We start from the raw sequence: 25,021 nt of genomic DNA on the forward strand, positions 1-25,021 counted from the left end.
AGATAAAAAATGATTTATTTTTTGTTGGGAATTGAATAAAAAAAAACATTCTTCAATTGAGCCTCAACAAATATATTTCTCTAAAAAAAAACTACAGTAATCACAGTATGAAAATAGTTTTGTATAAGCTAAATTATTAATAATACTTGTACCTTGTAAGAAATATCTTACAAGAACTTATTAAAATATTATTGACTACAATATAATTGATACGATTTAAATGTCGTATTTACATGAAGATCCAGTCTCTTTGCCTTTTTTAAATCTTAAATCCCTTTTGTGGTATTCGACAATCAAAAAACATTACCCCAATCAGTTATTAAAATATTATAAAGAGGATTTTCGAGTGTTGGAAGGCAAAAAATAGTTAGATTTTCGAGATATAACTAAAATTTGGACAAAACTGAACGCGAAACTCCGTAAAAAGTTATGAGCTTACTTTACACTTTAAAGTATATAAGACGAGCTTTTTAAAGTATTTTGGGCGAAGATGCTTAGTTTCCAATTATTTCTGTATATTTTTTTGTTACTTCACTATTATCACACTAATTATTTGATTATACAGCGTTTTGTAATTCTCTATTGCGTCTGTCAATAAGTAGTTTCCTTAAGAAGTCTTCAAATATAATTATTTCTAATTGACGAATGTGCATTATTAACGCAAAGCTGCTTTGGGAAAATTAAATACGACAAACGGCAACACAATAATCTCACATTTAAAGCTGGGCACCTGGCTCGCTATTTACTAAGGATATGATGAGATTTCTCTCTTCAGAAGTGGGCATCTTATTTTCATCAGCCCTAGCAAACTGCAAGAACAGCTGCTCAAGTGTAGCAGATAATACTGAGAAATCCTCTATGCAGCTGTATTTTTCTTGCAAATTTTTCATTACGCCATACATGGTTTTCCATTTTGTAGTGGCATTAGTAACGTGGTACGTTAAGTAGCCCTGCATAATTATAAATATGGTACATTATATTGCAACTATTAATTTTGACAAATTTAATATAATATTATGCCATTTTGAAAGTTTAATTATTTTAAAATAATAAAATCGATTTTTTCAATTTTTTATATTGATAAACTTAAACAGTTTTCAATTATTTCGATTAAAACTTACCACGTGCTCATCACGAAGTTCACATTCCAGAGCCTTTTCTATATCGTTTTTCATATTCACAATGTCAATATTAGATCTATCTGGATGCAATTTTAAGTTGATATCGTAACCAGCTCCAAATCGCTGTTTCAATTGTTCACTTGGGCCAATACAGACCAGTTGTCCTCTCACCATAATTACGAGTCGATTACAAAGGACTTCGCATTCTTCCATACTAAAAGAAATCGGTACCATTTAAAAATTTGTATATCAGGTATATAAAGGACTGAGGTCGTGTTTTCCCGACCGATCCGCAACTCGACCGGTCAGGAAAACACAGTGGGTGGTGCCTTCCCCCTCCATGCTTTAAATTGAATCCCTTTCTGCACCTAGCGCCGACGAAATTTTTTTGAATACCACAAAGCAACCAAGTAATAGAAAAATTTAAATTCCTTTTAATTTAGCATATTTCGCTACTTTTATTTACTGTTTTTCGAATTATAATGAGGTAAAAAGATTTTTAAAACATTGCCTGGGTCATTTTACGATGTCAAGATTAATTTCCATACAGAAGGTTCAAGTGAAAAATAATTTTTTGAATTTTTTATCATGATTTTATATTTTTGTAATTGATAATATTTGAACAAAGCGAACATTTTATGATAAAAAGATGTATTCTTTTATACAATCCTACTAGATTTTGCAAATTTCATGCTTTTGGAGCACGTACTCATGCTTTAAACGAAAATTGTGTTTTCAAGGCTTCTTACCCGGCAAGTAGCGAAAATTTTCCTCTCGTCTTCCACTCTCTTTAGTTTAGTTTAAAATGAAATAAATATAGCTGAAACGTATGAGAGAGAAATATGTAGCTAATTTCAATATTTATATAACTTTATTGAGATAATATTTGGTTAAATAATATTTCATTATTATTATTTATGAACTCTAGCTGAGAAATTAATTAGATTATTTTATTTATATTCTAGTATTATACCGTTAACAATACATATTTCCCATCAATTTTAAACACGCCTGCATGAAAAAAAAATTGTTTTGGTACATTTTGCTACCAGTCCTAAGCCTGGGTAAACTGTGAAGGAAAATTTGTTGGCAATGTGAGTCGACCGTTCGACGGCGAACGTCGAGAAGCATGGAGGGGGAAGGCACCACCCGGTGTGTTTCCTTGACCGAACCGCAACTCGAGCGCAGCCATATATTTCCTTGAAAATTTCAGAATCCTAATTATCAGACTTTATTTTAATTTTATTTTTAATTTAAAACACGTACTTACTTAGGGTTCATTCAAAAATACCATAATATGATTCAAGGGAGGGGGGGGGGGGGGTTAAATATTTATGTTCCTTATGATTTAAGAAAGAGTTTAACTTTAAAAGAAATATTTGCAAATTTTCAACCAAAAATTATCAGGCGTGAACAAACAAAAGCGAAGCGGGCTATAATTAGTTAGTTCCCACCCACGGTCAACCCAAAAGTCGGCGCTATAAGATTTTTACTGTTGTTGATATTATAACCAAGGATAAATTTTTATTTCGAATCAAAGACGGTTTAATTAAATCAAGGATGACGAAATTTCAGCAAAATACTTGAATCCTCAAAAAAGAAGAATTTTTCAACCAAGAATAATAATTTTCTACTAGAAAAGATGAATTCTCAACAAAATACAAAAATTTTGAACAAAACAGTGGAATTTGTAACCTAAAAATATGAGCTTTTTACAAAACAGTTAAATATTCAAACAGATAATTACATTTTCAATCGGAAATATTAATTTTCTACTAGTAAAGATAAATTCTCAACAAAATGAATAAATTTTTAACCAAATAGTTGCATTTCCAACCAAGAACATGATTTTTTCAACAAAAAAGAATCAATTTTAACAAAACACTTATACTCCTAAAGAAATAGTTGAATTTTCAACCCGGAAGTACGAGGTTAAAAATAAATAAACAAATTCAACTAAACAGTTGAATAGTTTAATTTATACACTAAAAACATCAATTTTTTTACCAAAAATGAAATAGTTCAATTTTCATTTGAACAAGTTAATTATCAATAACAAAAAAAATAATCTTCTACAAAAAAATGGAATTTATTTACCAAACTGTTGAACTTTCAAGACAAATTTATGAATCAAAAAGGGTAAATTTTGAATGAGATAGTTAAATTGCAAGTTTAAAAAATTAGTTTTTAGCCAAAAAAAAATTTTTTTTCATCCAAGCAGATGAAATTTTAACCAAATCGTTGAATTATCAACCAAGAAGATTAATTTTTTACAAAAAAAAAACGACTTTTCAACAAACTATACAAATTTGTAACCAAATAGTTGAATTTGAATTTATTAAAATTAATTTTCAATAAAGAAACGAATATTCTACAAGCCATTAGGATTATCTACCAAATTGTTCAATTTTTAAGACAAAGCGAAGATTTTTTGTATAAAAACAGGCAAATTTTCAAGCAGAAAATATATAATTTCAACACAAAAGTTCATTTTCAACTAAATAGTTAAATTTTAAGTTTAAATAAGTAAGTTTTACGTCAAAAAAAGAGAAGTTTCAACAAGGCAGTTTAATGTTTAACTTGAAAAGATACATTTTTAACAAAAACTGTACCCCATGTAAATCAGCATAGAAAAATCGTTGCCCCGCCCCCTCATTCAGTAGACTTTATGCAATTTACGAACGGCCCTAATTATACACGCGCTTTCAGGTTTTTTAAAATAAATATGAAGATTAACAAATACAAATAAAGTGAAATTTATCGCCTTACTATATTCAATTATAAAAGTTCTTTTAAATCATTGCAGGAGCACCCTCGCCTCTTATCCTAAGTTTTTTGACGAAAATTCACAATCGCCCAAACCGGAAAACTATCTGGTTCTTCCAATGCAATAAATTTAAATCCATAATAATAAAATAGATTACATTTATTATATGCCTCCATTGTTATCCCAGGGATCACAGCGCAAAAGTAACTCAAAAAAGGGGAAATAGGGAAATTTTTCATGAAAAAGGCGAAAAATGGGGAAAGATTAAACATTTATTTTTATATGCAGAAAAGAAGAAAAAATATAATCATAAAAAATGTTATATTATTTAAATAAGGTTAAATGAAATTTGAAACAACATTCTTTAACGCTCTTGAACTATTTCACATTTCAAAAATGAGGGTGGCCATTTCAATCGAGGAAAAAAATTGCCGGTCATTTCTCGGTTTGCAAAAGTTTTTCCACGTTCTTCAAAATTAGAAAATTATAACTCTAAGGGTTGAACATATTTTCATTTGAAGTAATCAAAATTGAGCTGTAAATTAAAGCAGTAAAAATGGAACTTTTTGAATTATAAACGCCTAAAACTGAAACTCAACAAATTTATAATTTAGAATTTTGTCTTTAAAAACTCAATCATTGATACGCTTTTTAAATTTGTATAACACCCGAAATCTGGGAACGGCCTGTGATCATTTTACTTTACTAAGATTGGCTTATAATCGCTGTATCAATTGAATCAGATTCAGTGATAACTCGCGTCTGCATCTGCATTTATTAGAGGTACTCGAATTCACCTGTACGTTTGGCCAGGGGAGATGAAAACCGCAGAAACCCATATTCCTGAGTACAGCCTGTTCTTTAAACTATAGCAATGAACAATAAAATTAATGATCTGATATTTACCTGTGAGATGTCAGAATAATAGATTGTCCAGCTAATTGGCAAGATTTAATCACATGCCATAGAGATCTTCGAGCAGCGGGATCAACGCCTGTCGTTGGCTCATCCAATAATACCAAATTTGGATTTCCGATTAATGCAATAGCAATACTTAATCTTCGTTTGTTTCCTCCACTATAGGTTCCACATGGCTGAAGTGCGCAAAGATTTAAATCTTTAAATAATAAAAAGGAGATGAATATATAACAAAATAATATCAAGAAGGAACTAAAAGTAAAGGCAGAATTTATATTGTAGCTCTTAAGGGCATGTGATACTTACAGTTTCCCCGGCTTTTTTTCCACAAAAATGAAAATTTTTAAAAACTGAATTCGGAGATGCTATAAAATATCATAACGGACGTTCCCAGACTTTTTTGATGGATAATAACCAAAAAAAATGTATTGTGCTAAATAAAAATTGTATGCATATGCATTATTTTGAGGTTACGTCGTTTTTCATCTCTGCCTTTCCGATAATCTGGAAATTATTTATGAAATAAACTTTTTTCTTGGCCTGCAAACAAGGTTAGTTCCGGGAGATTATTTACTATATTTATTTGTAAGTCCAAAATTTTCGCCCACAAATTTGTGTAGTTTGGAAGTAACACTCGGGCGAATTGTAACACACATAATCTCGAAATATACACAATAGCAAATCAAAAATTTTTTGATAAAAAAAACACAAAAAAAGTGTGCGGGGACGTCCGTTAGCATCTTCGCTATCATTTCCCAGATTTTGAAGGCAAAATATTTCTGATCCTAGGAAAAAAGCCGGGGAATCTAACACTGAAAAAATCGATACTATTTCCTAAGCGCTATATGCAAATTAATCACATTTTGTTAAATGAAAACTTTTTTGAATTAACCTACAAAAAAAGTGTGTGGGGACGTCCGATAACATGTTCGCTATCATTTCCCAAAATTTTAAGACAAAATATTTATTATTCTATAGAGAAAAAGCCGGGGGAACCTACAACTAGTAAAATCGACAATTTTCTAAGTATCACATGCCCTTAAAGAAAATCGTATAAGTGGCATAAAATTACAAAAAGTTGCATGGTATTACGAAAAAAGTGCACAAACACTCATGTCAATTTTTTTAATATAAAGCCAAAAAAGTATTAGAAACTGAATGACTTAAACAATAGCTTTATTTGTTTAGGAATATAGAGTACATAATTCTTATTGATTTAAAAATATTGTTTGCATATTCGAAATAAGAATTCAAGTTAAAACAATTCTTCAACAATAGTAATTCAACAATCGTTATTCTTGAAGGATCGCAAATCCAAGTTTAAAATATTCTTTTCTGAACTTTTAAACTGGTAAACATAGATTACTTTCTAATGAGAGAAGTTGATCATTTACGTTAATTTTTAACTTCAGAAACATTCAGTTTGAAGACATCAAACTTGGGAAATTATTCATTTTTTAATCATTCAGACTATACAATCTAAAATGCTCTCGAAACAGGGGAAATTGCTCATGTAAATATGGGAATAATAGGGGAATAAAGTCTTTTAAATCCAATTAATGTAGAAACAATAGTGAATTCAAAATGAAATGCTTTGAATTCCTAAGATTTCAAGTCTAAATATATTGCATTTGCAAAAAATAATGGAATTTCAAACAGAAAGAGACGAATTTTCCTCATAATGAGAGATTTAAAAAAAAAGCGTTGAATTTTTAAGATAAAAAGTCGAAAAATTTAGAAAACAGTTGACTTTCAAACCCGAAACATTAATTTCCAATCAAATAGTTGAATTGAAAAAATATTATTTTCAATTAAAAATTTGCATTTACAACTAAATAGTTGATAACATTCAAGCCAAAGAAACGAACTTTTTACAAAGTAACTGAACTATTAGCCAAAACAAAAAAGATTAAACTTCAAGAAAATAGTTAAATTTTCAAGTTTAAAAGGCAAATTCCTCAAAAGGCATTTGAATTATCAATCTAAAAGAGATAAATACAATACAATAACAATTAAATATTTTCATTTTTAACCAACTAGTTGAATTTTAAAAACAAAAAGACGACTTTTTCGGAAGACAGTTGATTTATCAGCCTGAAAGGTTGAATTTTTAACAAATAGATCGTTTTAAACCAAGAAAGATGATTCTTTTAACAAACAGTTGAATTTTGATGCCAAATAAAATTTTTTTAGGAAGCAGCTAAATTTTTAACAAAAAGTTCATTTTCGACCAAGAAGTAAGAATTTTCTATAAAAAAAATCGAATTTTCAACAAAACAGTTGAATTTTCAAGACAAAAAGACGAATTATTAAGAAGGCACTTGCAAACTTAATAAAAATTATATTTTCAGTCAAGAAAGATGCATTTTCAATTAAGAAAGGTGACTTTACTGCCAAAAAAGATTAATTTTCAATCCAGAAGGATGAATCCAGAAGGAGAAATTTTCATGTCAAATACAATATTTTCGATAAAAGATCAATTTTCTACCCAAAAAGGTAAATTTGGAACGAACCAGTTTTTCTATTTAAAAAAAACGAATGTACAACGAAAAATTTGACTTTTGATCAAAATAATTGAATTTCCTACCAAATGGTCGAATTTTCGAATAAAATAGATTAAACTTCTACTAAGAATAATTGAATTTTCAAGCGCAAAAGTTGAATTTTTAAAGAAACAATTGAATTTTTAAGCCAAATACAATTTTTTTATAAAATAGTTAAACTTTCAACAAAAAGTTCATCGTCAAAATTTAAGAAATTTAAAATAGACCAAAATCCAAATTAAAAATCCCATTTAACGTCCAATAATGAAATTGATACAAAACAAGAATCCGACGAAAAAATTTGGACCACAACGAATAAACGAAAACCAAAAAAAAACCCTATTGTAATCTGAAAAAAACACAAAAAAAAAACAAACAAAAAGAAACAACAAAAAAATAAAATTTTCGGAAAAAAAAATTTAAAACGAGGAAAGAAAAATGAGAAGGCAGCCAACCACATCCCCTTCTTTCTCTTTTTCTTTCTTTCGTCTTTTTTATTTTTATGACCATCAAATTACAATAAAATAAAAATAAAAAACATAAATAAATAAATTTGCATTACCAACGTATAAAGCATTAATGAGAAATTATTCGATTTTTAATGTCCTCAATTAAAAATGTCACATTTTTTTATCATTTAAATTCTAAATTTAAAAGTTTCATTGGGATTAAAATTGAAACAAAGTATAGTCAGCTGTTGAGAAAAGGGAGAGTTGAAAAAGTTGAAAAAGTCGCGAGATCCGAACTCTGTATTGAAAAATATGTACTTAATCTGTTGATCCATTTTTGAACTTCAGAAGACACTTGATTATTTGGAACTCCTCGAAGACAAGCGAATAATTTCAAGTGATCTCTAGAATTCAGCGTTTTTATCAAAGCAGAATTTTGTGGACAATATCCCATCTGAGCCAGATACTATAAAACAGAAAATTTTGCGTAAAATTAATGTTAAACAGCAACCAAAGAAAATATAGATTAGAATTCTGATACCTCTTTTCTATTGGAAGTAATTTCTTTTCCATTCAAATACATGACACCACTATTAGGAACTTCCTCCCCAGTAAGCATTCTGAAGGTCGTACTTTTTCCTGCACCATTAACACCAAGTAATCCAAAACATTCGCTTTTTTTAACACTGAAACTAATTTCCTTTACTGCAGTAAGATTTCCATAGTTTTTACTCAATTTATAGACCAAATAAATGGAGTCATTTTCTGCAAGAGTATTCACAGCAGAATAGTCTCCGCTTGCATTTTCCAATCTGCTCTGCATTTGAATGGAGTTTTCTGAGAAAAAAAACAATATTAATTTTCCGAGTAGTCAGTTAATTTCTTTTTTGTAAAACACCTACCTTGCTTTATCAATTTCTCAATCTCAGCAGCAACGGAAGTCTTTTCATTCATCACTTGTTCGTCCATTTCCTGATTATTACCATCAGGATTTTTTTTCGAATATTTATAAAGTGCAAGTGGTACTATTTTTTGTTCCAATAACAAGAGTATTGTGAAATAAAGAAAAGGAGTCAGGAATAAGTATAATGCGCATTCCTCTAGATCCCCGTTCTTTTCAAAGTTTCCGAAATATTCGAAATGCTTTTCACATTTACCATCAGAGCAGTTGAGACCTGGACAATTGGATTTAATGCAATAAAACCACTATTAGGGGCTGTCCATAAAAAACTATACCAATTTTGGACTAGTTTGCCCCTCCCCCGTCGACGACCGTGCATTTAGCTTACGACCCCCCAAATAGTTGAATTGTCAGCCTACAAAGGTTTATTTGCAATCAAATGATTGAATTTTCAAACAAAAAATATTTAAATTCATCCAAAAAGAGTTGCATTTGCAATCCAGAAGTACAAATTTTCAACAAAATAGTTGTATTTTCGACCAAGAAAGATGACTTTAGCAAAATAGTTGAATTTTCATCAAAATAATTAAACTTTCAACTAAATAGTTGAATTTTTAACTTACCGAGATAGATTTTATACCCAAAGATGAATTTGCAACAAAACAACTGAATTTTCAACTAAGAAAATAAGGTTTTAACAAAAAAAAAGGAATATTTTCAGCTGAAAAAATTAATATTTAAAAAAACATTTGGCTCTTTAAGGCCATGTGATACTTAGAAAATTGTCGATTTTACCAGTTTTAGGTTCCCCCGGCTTTTTTTCTAGGATAAGAAATATTTTGCCTTCAAAATCTTGGAAATGATAGCGAACATGCTAACGGACGTCCCCGCACAATTTTTTTGTGTTTTTTTTATCAACAAATTTTTGATATTGCTAACAACGTGCGTCTATATTTCGAGGTTATGTGTGTTACAATTCACCCGAGCGTTACTTTCAAACTAAACAATATTTTTGGACGAAAACTTTGGACTTAAAAATAAACATAGTAACTAATCTCCTGGAACTAACCTTGTTTGCAGCCAATCAAAAAAGTTTATTTCATAAAAAATTTCCAGATTATCGGAAACGCAGAGATGAAAAACGACGTAACCTCAAAATAATGCATATGCATCAAATTTTCATTTAGCACAATACATTTTTTTGTCATTATCTCTCAAAAAAGAGTCCGGGGACGTCCGTTATGATATTTTATAGCATCTCCGAATTCAGTTTAAAAAAATTTTCATTTTTGTGGAAAAAAAGCCGGGGAAACTGTAAGTATCACATGCCCTTAACCTGAACCCTACCGAAAAGAATCTTTGAGTATATACTAAAAATTCTTTAGGTCAAAGAAGCTCAGAGAAATTCTCCGCAGGCACTCAGATATTTTTAAAGGTCCAGGAAGCTCGTTTAAATGGTCTGAAGGCTTTAAAATATCCTTTCCGAAATTGAAATAAGAATACGATCATAAATAACAAGCAGAGAGGCTATCTCAATAGAGTAGCCGACACTCAAGGGTCCTTTCTTAAGCTTTCGGATTAAAATTTAGAAGCAGATTTTTTTTTAATTTCATAGTTAACAGCCTAAAACATAATAATTCGGAATCTACGGGTTTCGATGACTTCAGATATCTAACTTTTTTTTTATGCTTAAGGGCATGTGATACTTACAGTTTCCCAGGCTTTTTTTCCACAAAAATTAAAATTTTTAAAAACTGAATTCGGAGATGCTGTAAAATGTCATAACGGACGTCTCCGGACTCTTTTTTGAGGGATAATAACAACAAAAAAATATTGTGCTAAATAAAAATTTTATGCATATGTATTATTTTGAGGTAACGTCGTTTTTTATCTTTGCCTTTCCGATAATCTGGAAATTATTTATGAAATAAAGTTTTTTGATTGCCTGCAAAAAGGGTTAGTTCCGGGAGATTAGTTACTATGTTTATTTGCAAGTCCAAAGTTTTCGGCCAAAAATATTGTGTACTTTGGAAGTAACGCACAAGAGAATTGTAACATACATAACCTCCAAATGTACACACGTTGTTAGCAATATCAAAAAATTTTTTGAAAAAAAACCACAAATAAAGTGTGCGGGGACGTCCGTTAGCATGTTCGCTATCATTTCCCAAATTTTTAAGACAAAATATTAATTATTCTAGAAAAAAAGCCGTCGGAACCTAAAACTGGTAAAACCGATACTAATTCCGAAGCGCTATGCAAATTAAGAAGATTTTGCTAAATTAAAACTTTTTTGAATTAAACCGAAAAAAAGTGTGTGGGGACGTCCGTTAGCATGGTTGCTATCATGTCCCAAATTTTTAAGACAAAATATTGATTATTAAAGAAAAGAAGCCATCGGAACCTAAAACTGGTAAAATCGACAATTTTCTAAGTATCACATGCCCTTAAAATTGGAATTACTAGAACGTTTCTCGTAAATGGAATGAGATACGCCAAAAAAGACAACATTTTTGGATTCAACTAGAAAATTGTATATCAGTATATAAGTTATTAGCCACGACCAACTACTGTAAATAACTCTGCCCGCCCGGTACGTGACGAATACAAAAGGAACATTATATTACCGTCGCACCACTCTTAAAAGGATCACTAAAAGGATCTTGAAAAGGACCCAAATCTCTCAAACTATCTCCGAGACTATTTTGTTAAAATCGACTTTGTTTATAGACTCAAATGGGCCAAGCTATTTCGCTAAAGAAAACTCAGAGATTTCTTTCGATAGGGAAAAGATGAGTTTGCAACAAGAAACTTACTTTTCAATCGAAAGGTTGAATTTTCAACAACAAAAAAATGAATTTTCTAACAGTTGAATTCAAACAAAAACGACACATTTTCAACAAAATATATGAGTTTTCCATAAAATAGTTGAATTTGAAAATTTTAAACGATCAATTTTCAACCAAAAGTAGAATAGTTTAGTTTTCAGATAAACCATTAGTTTCTAACAAAAAAAAAACGAAATTTTAACGAAATACATCAATTTTAAACCCAAATGGAAGTGTTAAATTTGCAGGTAAAAATTTTAATTTGTAATCAAAGCAATAAAGAAATTTCAACAAAATACATGCACTATCAAATCAGTTGTTGAATTTTCTAGCAAAAACAAAAAAAAAATATAAGGAAAACGTGTGCATTTTTAACCCGAAAATATTTTCAAGCAAGAAGAATAATCTTCTATTGAAAAAAGATGAATTATCAACCAAAAACTTGAATTTTAAACAAAAGAGTTAAGTTTTCTAGCTAAAAAGTCGAATTCGTTAGAAAAAAGTTTCCTCTTTAACCGGAAAACATGGATTTTTAACAAAAAAAAATAATTTTCAATCAAATGTGTTAAATTTGGAATTCTCAACAAATAAAAAAAAAAGAATTTTCGAAAAATTGAATGCAATCAAGAATTATGAATTTTCAACAAAATAGTTGAATTTCCAAATTATAAACTATCAAATTCCCACGAAATAAATGAATTTTAAACCCAACTGTTGAATTTTGAAGCCAGAAATATAAATTATCTACAAAAATGTTGAATTTTCAAAACGCAAATATGTTCAACCAAACACTTTGAGTTTCTATCAAATTGTGGATTTTTTAACCAAACATGGAATAGTTAAATTTTTGTATGAAAAAATGAATTTTTAACAAAAAAAAACTATGTTTCAACTAAATATATGAATTATCCAATCAGTTGCTGAATTTTTGAAGCCATATAGACAAATTATCTAGAAAATAGTTGAATTAAGATTAATCTTCTACTAAAAAACTATGAATTTTCAACCAAAAGGTTGAACTGTCAACTAGAAAAGATTAATTTTCCATTTTAAAAAATCAATCCTTAACCAAAAATAGAATAGTTACATTTTCAGTTACAAAACTAATTGTCAATCAAAAAAGTCAAAAAACAAATTTTCAACAAAATAGTTACATTTGCAATCAAAGAGATGAATTTTCAACTAGAATTATGAATCTTCAAATAAAACAATTCCAAAAAAGGAATTCAACATTCTACAAAATAGTTGCATTTTTAACCAAAAGTATTATTTTTTAACCCAGAAAATTAATTTTTTGCCAACAAGACGAATTTTCAACAAAATCATAAAATGTTGAATTGAATAGTAACATATTTAACCAAACGAGATGAATTATAAATCAAAAATAATTTATATATAATTTATATAATTATGAAATACATAATTTATATAATTATAACATGAATAATTTATATAATTTCAGGTCAGCCCTGAAGAAGTAAACTGCAGTGTTCACGAAACGTCGACAAAATTCGTAGTTCTTTACACGATTGGAACCCGAAATATCTCTTTTTATCAAAATGAATCATCGTGAAAGCATTAAATCTATTATAAAAAATATAATAGTTCGCATTTAAAAGGAAAAAGGGAAAAATCTTGAAAATATGGGGAAAAATAATTCATTAAAAAAGACGAAATGAGGAAAGAAGTTGAAGTCTCACATATGAAAGTGATTTTGAAACTTTTTAACTTATTATTCAAATATACCATTGCACGGACACATTTTGCAAAATTTGCAAACTTTGTAAAAATTTATCCTCAGAAAACATACCTGTATTACCTGTGTTCCACCATAAGCAACCGTAGTTTTTTTCAAGAGACCGAATCCATTTCAAATCAGGCAGGGCCCTACACTTGAAATCGCAGAATCCTTCGGGGAAGAAATATATTGTTTTTCAGATGAAATAAGGCGATACGTATTGTACCGATTAAAAAAAATTCTAAAAAATTATGCGTATTTGAATTTTGTACTTTATTTTTTTAACCCGATTTTCTTAAACCTCTATAACTTTTGGCGTATTTGAGATATTATTTTCTTTTTCATTTTTAAATTTTGAAAAAGATATTCTCGAAAAAACACCTTTAAATTTTTTTTCTAATTTTTGTTTCAACTTTTACTTTTTAAGAAAATATTTTTTATTATTTTCTGCAAATTTTGAAAATACGAAAAAAATATTTTCTGGGCTATTTGGTAGACTGTTGAACTCTTTTGTAGTTTTTTCAAGGATTCATAATTTTAGTTGAAAACTCATCTCCTTCACTGAAAATTTAACTATTTTGTTAAAAATTGGTTACTTTTTTGTTAGTTTTGTTTTGACTGACAATTAGTTTTTAACTGAAAATGTAACTATTCCATTTTCGGTTAATAATTGATTTTAAAAATTGAAAACTGACCTTTTTTAGTTGACATATTCAACTTTTTATTTGAAAATTCATTTTTTTTTAGTAGAAGATTATTTTTCGTGCTTGGAAATATTTTCTGGTTGAAAATGCAACCGTTTTCTAGATAATTTGTCTTTTTGGTTTCAAAATTTAACAATTGATTGGACAACTCATGTATTTTGTTGAAACTTCGTTTTTTTTCTTACAAAATTAATTTTTTTATCTGAAACTTTAACTATTCAATTTTTGGTTGAAAATTAATTGTTTTAACTGACAATTGATCTTTTCTAGTAGAAAATTCAACTTTTTTAGTAGATAATTAATCTTCTTATAAAATCAATACATTTTGTTTAATAATTCAACAATTTGATAGAAATTTAAACTGTTTGGTTGAACATATTTTCGTATTGAAAATTCAACTCTTGTACATAATTCGTCTTTCTGGCTTTAAAATTCAACAATTGGGTTTAAATTTCAAGTATTTCGTCGATATTTCGTGTCTTTTTTTGTCGAAAAATATTTTTTTTATCAGAAAACCTAACTATTCCACTTTTGATTTGAAAATGGATCGTTTATAATTAAAAAATTCAACTAGTTTGTGAAAAATACATATATTCATGTCCCTCTCCTCCGCTCAAATTGGTAACGTAGTTTATGGATGGCCCTTTATGTCAAATAGAAAAAATGAAATAATTATTCTTACTGCAACATGGGTTCATTTCTTCACAAGCCAACTTTAGCAAATATTCTGGCATCTTTCGACAATGGGCGTTTTTATTTGCGGTTACAAAGAAGCTAACTTGACCGTAAAAGAAGCTTACGGAAGGTAAGAGCATAAAAATTCTTTTCTCGATCACAGAAAGAATTTCTGCGATGGATTTATCTCCGACTGCGATGTGTATCACTCCATTAATTATACTTTCCAATAAAACTATAATAAAAAATGTATTATTTACTTAAATCAGATCTCCTAGCGACATTTAAATTATAAAGCTTTCACATCTGAGTTTCCAGTTTACTTACCAAATACGAGGGGAAGAATGGCTAGAATACTTATAACGGTACTTGTTTTTCTCTTCAGGAAAGTGAAGATATAAACAAATGGAAGTGTACTCACAGCAAATAATGTCAGCAAGAGAAACATAATACCTAAAAAAATATTTAATCTCAAGAATAGAACTCACTTAAATATTTAATTAGAGTATTTATGTCTACAATCAGGGTGGCCGTTTTAACCAAGGAAAAAAATTCCCGGTCATTTCCCGGTTCGCAGACATTTCTCTAGGACGATGCAATTTTAAAAATCAGAACTCCAAAGCCAAAAAATGTTCCATTTAAAGTAATAAAAACTGAGCTGCAAATTTAAGCACTCAAAATGGAGATCTTTAAATTTCAGTTTTTAAAACTGAAGTTTAAACGTTTTTTAATTCACAAGTTTTGTGTTGAAATGCTCAATAATTTAAACGTTTAAAGTAGGGGCTACTAACACTTTTCCATTGAACCATTTTAAATTAAATGTAGTTAAGCTGCCCAATTACAATTTTAAACTTTAATAAATTATAGAGCTCCAAGATTCAAATGCACTAAATTGGAGAACCAATCAATGAATTAAAAATGTTTTGAAATTACATAATTTTAGGCAATTTTGAACTAGAAGAATTACAAATTAAACGTTTACATTTTTTATAAGCTAAACACTTTTCAAATTAAAAGTCAAATTATTTTAATTTTGAATTGTTTTAAAATCCTTAAGATGCTTCAAAATTTCATTTAAAAATCTTGAAACATTTAAATATCGTTTTACATTTTTTCAAAATTTAATTTACTTTTTAAATTTGTTCATAACTTCTAAATATTTTTTAAATTATTTGAATTTTTCCTAACATTTTTTCTAAGCATTTTTTTTTAATCTTGCTTTTCAATTTTCTTAGAAAACTTTTTTTATTATTCTGAATCCTTTCAAAAGTTTTACAAAGCTTCTAATTTTTTTCCGAAATCTGCCAAAAATCTATATTTTCTTTTAAATTAGACCGTGAGCTATTGGCACCGAAATTTTGTAACGAATAGCCAATGAAATTTTTCGAAATACAACAATTAAAATTGTGACGTTCAAACTTTAGTTTTTTTATTAGTTTTGAATATTTAATTTGTAATTACTGATATTAAATCCACAGTCAGATATTTCTAAATATATTAAGTAAATTTCATATTTCTTAATTAAAAAAGTTCAAATTGAATGGCTTAAGAATGGAATATTTTAGACCGAAATAATATTTTAAATTTAATAAAAAGCATTTAATTGTGAATAAATTAATTTAAAGTTATTTTATAATTGCAAATGGTTTATAAAGTTTCAATCGTGAATTTACATATGTTTAACTAATAAGACTTTCCAATTGAAACAGTCTAATTTTTAACGTTAGGTCTGGAAATTTTAAAATTCTCAACAGATTCTGAATCGTCTTGTAGTATCAATTAGTATTCACTATTTAAATTTTAAAGTACAATTAAATTTTAAAAAATCAGTAATTACTTTATATTCGTAGTTGCTCAACGAAAAATATTGTTTAACAAAAATCATCGATTTTAAACGCTTCTAACTTTTAAATATTTAACATTCTAAAACAGCATTTTAAAATTCTGTAAATGAAAATGAACGCTTAAAAATTAAAAAATTACGTATTACGTAATTTTTTTTACGAATTACGTATTCTAAACTAAATGATATCATAATTGACAGAGATAAAAATTTTAATAATTAATTTAAAAACGGTTGAAATCAAAGTTGGACGGATTTTTTTTCCTAAAAATTTGTACAATCCCCGCTCAAAAAATAATGTCACTGCCATTTTCCGGTTTCCCGGTCTAGCGGGCACCCTGATAATGGTTCTTCATTTTTATATCTCACTCATTTCAGTTCCATAAAATAGTCGCAGATCCAGAATTACATCCATGCAATAAAATCCTATCAACATGAGAATCAGCGAGATAATGAAGAAAAGGAAATCAAAGATGAAAAAAGTGCCCCAATACAAGTAGCTCGTGACTCCAGTCATCCTTTGAAGGTTCTTTATTCCAGAGTAGGATTCTCTCAGAGGATGAATAACGTACATTGCTAAGGTTGGAATTAGGAAAGACATAAACAAAATAGTGTCGAAGTATTCTTTTCCATCAGTAACGGCTACATCCCGGAAATGGTATGGATTTGGCATTTGCTGAGTCGACAAATCTATTTGATAATCTTCTCCAACCAAAGCTTTGATTATGGTATTTGAAAGAAGATTGAAAGATATTGGTATACTGTAAAATATCTTCTGAGAAAATAAAGCATTAGCTTCCATTTTTTGATATTTGTCGAGTTCAAAAGTTGCAGCAGCTACTAGATTATTTTTGTAATGTCCCAAGTCATTTCTACTAAAATTCAGCAAAGCTGAAATAATTTGGAACATTAAATTATTAAATAAGATAATGATTTAATAAATTTTAATTGATTGGACGAAAAAACATAATCCCGAAATTTTTACCTTCGGAAATGTTAGAATCTTTGATTCTTGTGACTTTTCCGTTGAAACTTTTGACAGTCGAATCATAAATTTGTCCACAGTGGTCATCATTCGAGAAATAGAAAGTTATTGGATCTCTGTACATATCAAGTCTTGTCGGATGTACATTTGTATCATCAAGATCGATAGAACCCAATGCTATGAAAAGAATTCCCAGTAAAGGAAGCAACAGCTGAAAATAATTCTTCAATTAAAGTACTTGTACAAAAAGAGTAGACTTATTAAAAGAAAATTTTCTCTCATACCATGAACAAAAATGTTAACATATTTTTTTGCGTGAATGTTAATTTCTTTAACAAGAGCGCCATTGCCGACTGAAAGACAAGTTTGTGACCATCAACTTTCTTTATTCTTTCCATATGTGAATTATCCACTTCAGTCTTATCATTATCTTCATTCGTCGCCCTTTAGTTTCATTATGAATTAATAAATAATTATAAGAACACACATTATTAAAAGTTTCTGAATGTTAATGTAAAATTAAATGAAATCATAAAAACACACTTGAGAAAAACCTGCTCCAAAGTTATTAGTGAGACGCTAATGCCATTTACACCAAGTTTTTTTTTTGATGATTCAATCTTGTCTAAGTCATCTGGTAAATGGTCTGTGTATGGAATACTCAAAACTATTTTTCCACCGTCAAAATTAATTAGCTCGCTTTCTCCGGTGAATTGATTTCTTATTTTCTCCAGGTCATATTTGTCTTCTGTAGATAATGTCACTTCAATGTTTCCTTGGCCTGTAAAATTAAATTTAAAGAAGAATCGAAAAAAGGCTTAACAACAAATTTATCAAATAAAGAAATCTATTAAAAAGCAAAGACTTAGAGTGGCCATACAAAAATTACAACAATTCCAGGCTATTTCCTGAGTTTTCCGGTCAAAAATTACATTCAGGGTTTATAATAATAATTGTTTAATCATTTCTTTATTATATACGTTTTGAAAAAAATGAAACATTTTGGAACTACAAAGTAAAATATATCATTTGAATTATTATATAAGTGATTTCAGACTTTAAAGCTTAAAATACTCTCAAAACAGGGGAAATAAGGTGATTTCTTAAGAGAACAGGAAATTAATATAGATATAACTTTTTTTGAATTACATTAAGGAGGGTAACATATTCCCAAGATTTCAAGTCAAAATATATTGCATTTTCAACAAAATATGTATTGGATTTTCAACAAAACAAGATGAAGTTTCAACGAAAGCTTTCAGTTTTCTAGCTAAAAAGTCAATTGTTTTAGAAGAGAGTTGAGCTTTTAATGAATAAGGATTAAGTTTCAACCAAAAAATGAATTTTCTATCCAAAAAGGTGAATGTTCAACAAAACAATTAACTTGTCGACTTAAAAATTATTTAAAAAATGAAATAGTTGAATTTTCAACAAAATTATTTAATTTTTCACCAAATAGAAGAATTTTTAACCAAGAGATGATTTCTGAACCAAAAATATGATACTGGACTTCAAATTAAAAGAATTATCTTTCAACCAGAAAAGAAGATTTTTCATCTCAAAAAGATTAATTTTGAACAAAATGCTTATACAAAAGAATGAATTTTCAATCAAAATTTTCCAATATAAATAGAACCATACAATTTTCCTTATAAACAAGTTGTTTGAAACTTCATACAGAGGAGGTTTTTGGGGTCGCTGATTATGGATTAAAAGGACAAATATTGGAAATGATCAAAATTCAAAATCGATTCAATATAACAAACATAAAATGCAAAAATAAGTCACATGGCTTCAAAATGAGCCCTCAGGAATTTTTTAGGTCTCGGGGGTTTTGTGGGTCATAAAGGGGGTTTGGACCACCGATTAGAAATTTAATGTCAAATTTTTCATGGGACTTTTTTTTAAACTCTGCCCGCTATATTCTATCCGCCTCTTTGAATTTTGAAATTCTCACTTTAGATTTGTAAGTAGTGACAAAAAAAAACGGAAAGCCATTTAGAGGTCAGGGTACTTATTTATCAAATTGTTGTCCGTCATATTGGATCCGCCAATTTGAATTTTTGAGATTTGACTTCAGATTTCGTAATCAGCGACCCAAAAAAAACTCTTAGACATTATTTTCAGCTAATTGCTATGATTTTTGTTTATTTATGAAATCCATTTCGTTAAAAAACAAAATCTCTTTAAGTTTGATGAATATTGTTCAATGTTTAATGAAGTTCTATAATATTTTAAACTTGTTTTTGCAATTTGTTAAACAATATGTGAAAAATATTTAAAAACGAGGTCCAAAAGGAAAAGGTTAGCCCGAAAAAAAAAACAAGAAAAATGTAAACAATGGGAATTTTCTTGGAAACAAGGAGCAAAAAGAAGAATTGTTTTAAAAAAGGTGAAAAAAGTTTAATAAGGGAAAGAGTCTGAAGCCTGTAATTTAATAAACTGCAAAAAAATTTTAGGCTAATTTCTGGTTTTATCGGTCAGTGGTCATCCTGATAATAGTTCCATTTAGTTGTGTAAATTTTAGAATATTATAAAGTTTTGAAAGCGAGCGAAAAAATAAAATGTCTTGAAGTATTACCATAGAATTTTTTCAAAAACATTGGCGTCCCGTAACTTTTTAATTCTCCTAATTGAACAATAGCAGTTCTATCTCCAAGAACGTCAGCTTCTTCCATATTATGAGTGCTTATCAAAATCGTCTTTTCCCCTCTCATTTTCTGAAACATGAATAAATATTATGTAATATTATTTTCTTGGCAGTACGTAATTACGCGAAGTTTCTTCTAAACTTTGAATCTTACCAATAAAATATCCCACGCTTCTCTTCTGGTTTCAGGATCCATTCCGGATGTAGGTTCGTCCAATATTAGTGTCTACATAAATTATTTAATTTTCATCATTATTTAAAATGTAATAGTAATACTTGCGAGTGAAAGAGTTGACAATGTAAGGGTATTTAGAGAAAAACACTTACGCTTGCATCGCCAATTATTGCCATTCCAAGACAAGTTCTCCTTTTTTGACCTCCAGAGAGTTTCGCAGGTAATACGTTCCGTTTTGCGGTTAATTTCAATTGTTTCAGTAGGTCATTCACATTTTTCTTTACTTGCGCCCTCGTCTTGTTTTTATTCTTTAACTAAAGAAAACCAATATTTGAATAAAAAACATAAATTCAAAACTTCAAGTTTGTAAGTGTTTTAATATTCAATGATTATGTAGATCTTTAAATATATTTAAGCATTTTCATCCCATTATAGTAGGATGTTTTAAAAAGCATTTTACTTTTAAACCCAAAAAGATTAAATTTAAACATAAACAAACAATAAATTATTTGCAACTAAATAGTTAAATTTACAAACAAAAAAGTAAACTTTCAAGCAAAAGAAACGAATTTTTAACGTAAAAAATAAATATTCAACTAAATGATCGAATTTTGAAACAAAAAAGATTGAACTTCAACTAAAAACAGTCAAAAAAGTGAATGTTCAATAAAATAGTTGAATTTCCGGCCAAAAAAAAGATGACTTTTTAAGGAAATAGTTCAATTTTGAGCAAAATAATTAAATTCTCAACCAAACAGTAGAAATTGTAACAAACAGAAATGAATCCTGGAAAAAAGATAATATTAAACTTTACAAATAAGCAGAAATAACTTTCAAATTAAAAATATGATCTTTAAAAAAATAGTATAATTTTGACAACAGAAGACTTTAAAAATAAGCAGAATTAACTTTCAAATTAAAAATATCACTTTAAAAAAAAGCAGTTGAATTTTTAACCATAAAAGAATAATTCTGGCTCAGAAATATTAGAATAGACTTTACAATTACAAAGAATTAATTTGGAACAATAAGAGATGAATTTTCAACCAGAAAAGATGACTAGAAAAGATGACAAATGATAAAAGGAAACAATTAAAATTTCTACAAAACGGGTGATTTAATATTGAAAAGTTGAAGTTTCAATAAAATAATTAATCTTTTAAACAAATAAAAGGAATTGTAACCGAAAGTAATGAATTATGAAACAAAAATATGATCGCAAACTTTTCAATGAAAAAAAATTCACTTTTAAGCGAAAAAGATGGATTTTCTACCAGAAGATGAATTTTAAATCCACAAGGAATAATTTTCTACATAAAACAAAGAAGAATTTTCAACAAAACAGTAGAACTTTCGTCGAATTCCAGGTTTTTGGGATTAATGGCGACCCTGATAACATCATATGCTATTAGGATAGGCCTGAAGTTCGAGACATAGCAAAGTAGTTTGGCCAGATTTGACACTTTTTTGATCATGGAACATTAATTTTGAACTTTTTGTCTACACCTCATGGATGGTGTTTATCGAAATTCAAAGTAAAAATATAGTAAAATAATTTTTTTTAGTATATAATTAACATTTTGAGAAAAAAAATTTCTTGCTCTCATCTTTTCAGAGTAAAATTCGAAAAACCGATAGTGACAATGTGTTTTATAAACATTATCCTACATTGCTATGCAAAAAAATGAAAAATTGAAAATTCGTAAAAATTAATATGAAACCGTCTGACTCAGACGTCACGAACTTCAGGCCTATTGTATTAGGTGAAATTTAAAATCATTTGATAGGATTTAATAAGATATTTAAAAAAATTTCGATCAAAAATTTAATTCAATGTGTTGACTCAATATTTAAAAACAGTAGATAACTCACCAAGCCAAAAAACTCGATTTGTTCGAATACATTTAAATCTGGGAAAAGAATATCTTCTTGAGGACAAAGACCTAAATCGGTTACAATTTCGTCCATTTGATCAGTGACTCTTTTTCCATTTATAAGAACTATTCCTTCGGTTGGACTCAGTAAACCTTGAAAAAATATGTTAGTCTTTTATTCCTTATTTTCAAAAGTTTTGCATTTTTTACAATAATTGAATGAACCTACCGGTTAAAATTGACATCATAGTGGTCTTTCCTGCACCATTATGACCAAGCAAAGTTGTTATTTGTCCTTTATAAAAATCGAGAGAAATTCCACGAAGTGCTTGGGTTGCCTGAAGATACATTTTTTAAATTATTTATCTTTTAAACCGCTAGAATACTATTAGTATTAGTTTATTTATCTAATAGACTTACTTCGCCACTAAAAACGTTCATGACATACGATTTTTTCAAATTTCGGATCTGAATGCCAGGAGTAAAAACGTCTTTAGGTATTGCCTCAAAAGGTTTTCCTTCCATATTGTTGTAATTGCAATCATATAATTCCTCTTCTGAAGAGACTTTTTTTGACTTCAGAATCTGGTATAATCAAAAATTATTTTATTTTACGTTTAGCAAAAGGGTGGGAAAATTTTAAAAACAATTTACCTTTAAAAAGTCAAGCGGATGCTTTGCGACTCCAAATTTTCCAGGAAATAGAGAGGAAACATAAAGAGCTAGCAAGAAATGAAGTACAGTACCCAGGATTGAAAATATCAATATGACACCCAAACTTCCTGCATTCGCATACCTCAAATCCCCAACAAGGAATAAATTATCGAATCCAACACCTATGTCTATGATTTAAAAAAAAATTCAATTCAATGCATTTCATTATTATTGTTCAATAACTTTCCAAAGATTTGAATTTTGTCTAATTTTTAAAACCTACATTGTTCTTCGTATATATCAATCTCTTCGTAAATTCGATATAAGAGAATGTTTGGAAAAAATATTCCAAAATATGGAATAATAGCATAAATTTTACTTTTGATGAAGTAATTTTGCATCGCAAATGATCCAAGATAAATGAATTCTATCGCCAGTGCTCTAAAGGTAGCTGAAAGATATTTTTAAAATATGTTAATTATTTGTTAACATTGATAAATTTGTTGACTATTATTTAAAAATGATTTATTATTAGAAACTTTACATTTAGAAAAGTATGAAGCAATATGGTATCCAAATGCTAAAAGATGAACTATATGCACATAATGCATTACTCCCACAAGGAAAATATTTCCAAAATATAAGTACGGTGTAGCTTGCGAGAAAGAGATCTTAAATAATATCAGTCGGGGTAGGATGTACAATATGCTGAAAAATAATCCACTCATCAACCAGCTTAACAGATTCTCGTAATTTTTAACACCATTCATCGATATTAGTACCTAGAAAGAAATCAAAACTTTTTGCTTATGCAATGTACACGTAAATAATTCAAGGGAATAAAAATTGATTTAATAATTAAGAAGTTTAAAGTACATTCACTCCGATATTCTTTTCATTGGCAGGGTAGGCAGCTTCGATATAAAGTGGAATTAAAAACGCCATTACTGCAACCACTGCATACATGGGTCGAATAAATTCCTGAACTAGGTTCACAGTTTGTGCAGGATCTGGCATTTGTTGTATAGAAATCTGTAAGACACGATTGAATTTCATACTATAATTTTAATTCCATATCGAAATATCGACTAAAAATTATTTTCAATACTAACTTGGCTGTTGAAATTAGAATTTGACATTTTCAGTGTGAGGAAGGATTCATCAAGACACATCTGAATTTGTAAAAATGGCTTCTTTTTAACAAAATCGAGGAATGCATTTATTGACCGGCCATCAGATCTAATTGTATAATCAAGGCGTTTCGAAGTGGAATTAAGTTCATCAGGGTTTTTGAAAATAACTCCGAGAACTTCGGCGTCAATATCAGCGAGTTTTTTCGAAGTATAGTTTTTCAGCAATTCGTCTTCAGAAGAAAATCCTATGACTCCTGTTAAAGTTTAGATTGTTAAGTGTGATCTTTCTACTTTTAAGATTATGATTTTTAAGAAATTATATTCTTAAAGAAATTAGTAATTTACTGCTTTCAGGAAGTGAGAGACATCTACGAGTTGTTTGCATTATATCTTTCGTGAAATTATTCTTGGGTACAAAGTAGACGAATGTCTTTATATCATTCATAAAGCTCAAAACTTCATCCTTCGTTTGAATTGGATAATACGTGTCGTTGGTTTCTATTTTCACGTAAGAACTATTTTCCACAGCGAAATCTCTGATGACTTGAGTTAGTATAAACAAAAGTAAAGGAATGCAAATTTCCACCAATAAACTGACTTTCCAATGTCTTTTTCGAACAGTATAGTTCTTCCACATGAGGAGCGAGAAAACTCGCAATTTATTCGCCATAATTTTACAGTATTTTCCAATGCTGCGATTATTGTATATTTCTGAGAATATGAAATGTAACTGTTAATTCCTAATACTTTCAATAAAAATTATTAATAAAATGGTCACTATTTCCACTTAAGCTATGATTTAAACTAGGCTAACTGTGAATTTTTTATTTTTTTTCTAAGAATGGGAAAATAAATGTAATGTAGCTATGAGATAACAAAATTTGTAGGTTTATTAACAAAATACGAAGTGTGTTCAAAAAATAAGGTGACTTTATGGTTTTCTCAAAAAATATTAATTTATTCCTCAATATTTATGTCGTCCCCTTCAAAGTAATCCCCCTCAGATATAATACACTTGTGCCAACGCTTTTTCCAATCATCGAAGCACTTCTGATAATCATTT

At 28.7% G+C, this 25,021-nt stretch overlaps 1 protein-coding gene across 2 annotated transcripts in view; it reads right to left on the reverse strand.

Moving 5' to 3' along the window:
• Positions 1-59: 59 nt before the first annotated feature.
• LOC117174443 (retinal-specific phospholipid-transporting ATPase ABCA4-like) overlaps positions 60-25,021 on the reverse strand; it is a 52,917-nt gene continuing 27,955 nt past the window's right edge. For both annotated transcript variants that reach the window (XM_033363570.1, XM_033363571.1), the window contains exons 2-25: positions 24,304-24,669; positions 23,938-24,212; positions 23,702-23,857; positions 23,370-23,607; positions 23,109-23,276; positions 22,826-23,013; positions 22,592-22,756; positions 22,401-22,509; positions 22,170-22,324; positions 20,450-20,611; positions 20,277-20,348; positions 20,054-20,192; positions 18,016-18,253; positions 17,757-17,916; positions 17,473-17,683; positions 16,857-17,378; positions 14,972-15,097; positions 14,652-14,879; positions 8,701-8,973; positions 8,340-8,635; positions 8,117-8,264; positions 4,795-5,005; positions 1,122-1,335; positions 60-950 (exon numbers count right to left, since the gene is read on the reverse strand). In XM_033363570.1, coding sequence (XP_033219461.1) covers positions 717-950; positions 1,122-1,335; positions 4,795-5,005; positions 8,117-8,264; positions 8,340-8,635; positions 8,701-8,973; positions 14,652-14,879; positions 14,972-15,097; positions 16,857-17,378; positions 17,473-17,683; positions 17,757-17,916; positions 18,016-18,253; positions 20,054-20,192; positions 20,277-20,348; positions 20,450-20,611; positions 22,170-22,324; positions 22,401-22,509; positions 22,592-22,756; positions 22,826-23,013; positions 23,109-23,276; positions 23,370-23,607; positions 23,702-23,857; positions 23,938-24,212; positions 24,304-24,669 — 5,054 coding nt within the window. In that variant the 3' untranslated portion in view covers positions 60-716. The remainder of the gene's footprint in view (positions 951-1,121; positions 1,336-4,794; positions 5,006-8,116; positions 8,265-8,339; positions 8,636-8,700; positions 8,974-14,651; positions 14,880-14,971; positions 15,098-16,856; positions 17,379-17,472; positions 17,684-17,756; positions 17,917-18,015; positions 18,254-20,053; positions 20,193-20,276; positions 20,349-20,449; positions 20,612-22,169; positions 22,325-22,400; positions 22,510-22,591; positions 22,757-22,825; positions 23,014-23,108; positions 23,277-23,369; positions 23,608-23,701; positions 23,858-23,937; positions 24,213-24,303; positions 24,670-25,021) is intronic.

The sequence above is a fragment of the Belonocnema kinseyi genome, chromosome 6, assembly GCF_010883055.1.
Source record: "Belonocnema kinseyi isolate 2016_QV_RU_SX_M_011 chromosome 6, B_treatae_v1, whole genome shotgun sequence".
Taxonomy (NCBI): domain Eukaryota; kingdom Metazoa; phylum Arthropoda; class Insecta; order Hymenoptera; family Cynipidae; genus Belonocnema; species Belonocnema kinseyi.